The sequence below is a fragment of the Vollenhovia emeryi genome, unplaced genomic scaffold, assembly GCF_000949405.1.
Source record: "Vollenhovia emeryi isolate VEMERY1.0 unplaced genomic scaffold, V.emery_V1.0 DF942131.1, whole genome shotgun sequence".
Classification (NCBI taxonomy): domain Eukaryota; kingdom Metazoa; phylum Arthropoda; class Insecta; order Hymenoptera; family Formicidae; genus Vollenhovia; species Vollenhovia emeryi.
Genome location: NW_011964235.1, coordinates 1 through 4127, shown reverse-complemented (window position 1 = coordinate 4127; position 4127 = coordinate 1). Strand labels below are relative to the sequence as shown.

At 34.2% G+C, this 4127-nt stretch overlaps 1 protein-coding gene across 1 annotated transcript; it reads right to left on the bottom strand.

Moving 5' to 3' along the window:
- Positions 1-138: 138 nt before the first annotated feature.
- Positions 139-3856, bottom strand: LOC105570027 (serine protease gd-like). The gene is made up of 4 exons (XM_012026943.1): positions 3619-3856; positions 2887-3216; positions 2297-2664; positions 139-2185 (listed from the first exon to the last, which is right to left on the bottom strand). The coding sequence occupies exons 1-4, from the start codon at positions 3839-3841 to the stop codon at positions 1910-1912; spliced, it is 1197 nt and encodes a 398-aa protein (XP_011882333.1). The 5' UTR covers positions 3842-3856; the 3' UTR covers positions 139-1909.
- Between the last annotated feature and the right edge of the window lie 271 nt (positions 3857-4127).

Genomic DNA, 4127 nt, shown 5'->3' with positions numbered 1-4127 from the left:
CCCTGTATATGTATGCGTCCGAACACGCAGAGAATATAAAAACTAAAAATTTTAATAATACCTCTAACTTTCTCCTTATTACGATAACATTTCTACTGGAGAACTCAATGGGATTAATAAAAAAAACATCAATTTTTGGACGATAAGCAGATAATTTATTTAAATCTCGATAAATTTTGCGAATCGCACACTAGAACTCACGTGTTTGGAAGAAATCACTATAACAAACGCTTGTTATTTTTCCAGTCTGTTACATTTAAAAAGAGTACTATTCCATATGGCGAATAGTCACCTGGGGGTCAATTCTGTATCTTACACTACGCTGAAAATGCTAAGAGCGAGTAGCTTTGTCTCTTTCTAGCTGTCCTCTTAGAAAGGGACAAAGCCGCTCACTTTTAGCATTTTCACCGTATTGTAATTTATACACTTTTTTCAGACACCTTTGTGAAATATTATAAAGTACTTATTAATGGTTCAAAGCGAAATTCAAGACTCCGGCGTTGATTCTAGATATTCAGAATGCTAATTCTTGGACCGACATTACACACCTTCACTGTAACTTCATAAGACTAACCAGTTCTCTACCAAAACACTTTGAACCACATTTATAAATTTCATGAAGACGCGTTCGAATGATGCAGTAGTAGGGGTATCGACAGTCAAGTGATGATAAGCTGATTTATGTCATTTAGTTCATAACAAATTATCTTATATGAGAATATACAATGAAGAGAAGAAAGGATAAGCGTTTCTGGAACATTTTTTACTTTAATAAAGTACTAATGAAAAATGAATCATCTTTTCCTTTCGGGTGATTTAACAGAAAAAATACCGGAGAATTGGCGGGCGCACGTTCGATGAGACAACTAGCTCGCCAACAATGTAATTAGAAAATACCGTCTATATTGGAAGTGAATAATAAGAAGTACTATATAAGCTAGAGTACAATAATTTTGAAATATTTGTAGCACTGGCCGAGCGCGTTCTGATTCGTCAAGAGCAAACGTAAGAGCCGAAAAGGAATTACAAATGAAGCTGATTTATTTTCACACTTCTACTTGTACACCAAGTTTACTTGATATATTGTAGTCTTTAGTTTTTCGGAAGGATTATTAGCGTGTTGATTACATGCATATAGTATTCACTATATCTATATTTTTCAATACTCGCTAAATCTTACGCAAACTTCTGTTGTTTCATTAGGTTTACTTTTGAATCAAATGTTTTGTTCTAACAATTCGTAAAGTTGTGAAACTCTCTTAGAAAAGTTGTGAAACTCTCTTAGAAAACTTATAAGATAGAGCCCATGCATTGTAAATAGCAATGATAACGACTAAAGTTCCATAATTTCTTTAGCATACATATACGTGTATATTGTTAATAGTACGATTTCATTTCGTGACCGGAAACAACATAATTGCGAACATAGACATTAAACCATGATCCTATGAGAAAGCGATCTTAATAGACTGAGACTTCTTCTTTCTCTCCGTTCTCCTCGTCTTATTACAACGTACTATAAAACTTAAAATAAGTAACGAATCGCGTGTATTAAAAAAAAGAATATTACTACATGTACAATATTTCTTGCGACTTTAAAAAAAATATTGAATGTATTTATTAGTAAGAGTATTGCGAGAGTGTTATAATTTGTTCTTCATTATAACTTTATTAATAAGTCCACAATGACAGATAGTTGCGTGTATATCTCTAATGTACTCTATTTTCGTGTCCAGATCAAAGACACATTACAACAAGAGAAATCGCTATAAACAATTAAAAGTAAAATTCGTAACTGTTTAATTCTCACGTATAGTTGTATATAAATGCTGCGGTTTCAGATAAACTTTACATAAAGAATTTTATCAACTAGCACGTAGGTATTGCATTTTGTCGCGATAAACCAGCGTTACGTCGAAATCTGTTGTTGAATCCATGGTATGTATTTGGCCACATCAACATAAATAGCGTAATCCCGTGAATAGCAGTGAAAATGGGACTCATCATTAGGTAAAGACCCCGAGAGAATGCCACGCAACTCGTAACGGCCCGTGATATTGTTCAGAAGCACCAACCCGTTCCCGCTGTCACCGACACAGGGACCGATTTCGTTTACCGAACTGGCGCAAAAGGTGCGATTCGAGGTGAGGCTAACGAATCTTTGATTGCTCCGGAGGCAAGTCTCCTGCAATTTGCGCAAATAAGTTTAATTAACATAAGGCCTGCAATAACTCTGGCACGATTACGAATGCAATGAATAACACTTTCATAATAGCATCTAATTGCAATTGCCTACCTGACTCACTATTGTAGCCCATTTTACTCGCTGTTCTTCGATATTACCAAATTTTTCTTTGCCCCATCCTACGACATACCCTGTTCTATTAACGACGGTGTCGAGATTGGGTGAACCGGACCATAGGCAAATAGGCCTGATAAAAGGATTGAACTCGACGGGCGTCCAGAGAGTCAAAATCGCTAGATTGGAGTCGCTGGTGAAACGATCGTGCATATAATCGGGGTGAATCATGTAACTCTTGACTCTCGGAATCACATCTCTGTTTAATTGAACTAATTGTAAATTAAATCGCCCCACAACTACCGCTAACATGTTGGGTGGTACGGTATCGTTCTGATCAAGGGCAAACATCACACAATCCGCCACTATAAAAAAACGTATAAATGTATAAATTACATTTTCTTATAATCCACATTTTTTATCCGGATATGTATCTTAATTTAGTATGACGAAAAATAATTTTGTATGAATAGATAAAAATAAAAATCTTACTATAAAGATTCAAGAAAGTATAATAGATGTAAGAGAAATTTACTTGGTTCGATATAAGGGCTAGAGAAATATTGACTTGTTTCGATATAGCATACCTGTTAATATCTGCCTGGTAGTCAAAATAGAACCGCCACATTTAAATTCGTGTGTTGTATTCGACTTTTGTTTCTTAATCTGGTAGACTGCAACCACCCACGGCCACTGGCCTGGTAACGAGTCCTCGCCGTTGGGGATCAGTCTATTTGTGGTATCGGTGTAATAGCTGGTAATACCGCATTCGGCGTAGCTCTTATAAATTGGATTGTCTATACGGTAGTTACTCGAATTTCGATACCACGACTGAAAATTCTGCGACATTGGTTGTTTGTTCGGCGGGTACACAATATGCCCCAACTCGAGATTTGCTGTGATATTTCCGCTTGATGCTGCGATAAGACGTAACATATTTTTAAATTGCACATTTCCGTGGAGTACGAAAAAATTGTATAATATTTTTTACAAGGACAGAGATAATTTCCAAACATAACCAATCGCGCTGAAAATGTTTTCTATATAAAGACATAAAACGATGATAAAAAGGAAATTCCAAAATTATTATAATAAGAGTTTGATCTTTTTATTTATCATTATATGTATTTCTCCATGTAATAAATTTCATTAGATACTACTTTATGTGATAAGTTTAATCATGACTACTTTACGTATTAGTTTTTTTTATATTTTATACTTTCTATTTGTCCGACAAATCCATTAATCCAGCACTATCTGATTTTTAATAAGCCGGATTAACGAGATTATACTGTATTGAATTTCAACCAAATACTCACATTTGGGGTCGAGACAATATTGTTGATTGTTGAACCATAGCGCGGATAATATCGGAAAATCTACGTCCGAGGGAAAGTAAACATGATACAACAAAGGTCTGCCTTGTTGAACAGCTTCAATGAACTCTTTTATCGAATGTGCCAATTCCAATCGGAAGTTTTCTTTCTGAAACACAATAACAACAAAATTATTTTTAGTAACAACATAAATAATTAAAGACATTCAATAATGAAATTAACAAAACAAAAAGATGGACTTTGAAAGCATTTTAAACAGTTAGCTATGCGTAAGATAATATTATAGCAATCTTTAATGTTTAAGAAGGTACATAATTCTAAATTGAATATTTCTATATAGCAACAGCCAATATTACCCAGTAAACATTCGATATTCTATGTATATACATGGAGTGTCCGTAATGCGGAAAAAATATCCTGTATCTATCATGTACATACATAGAATATACAGAAATATATATACATTTATAAAATATTCATGGAATATCGTA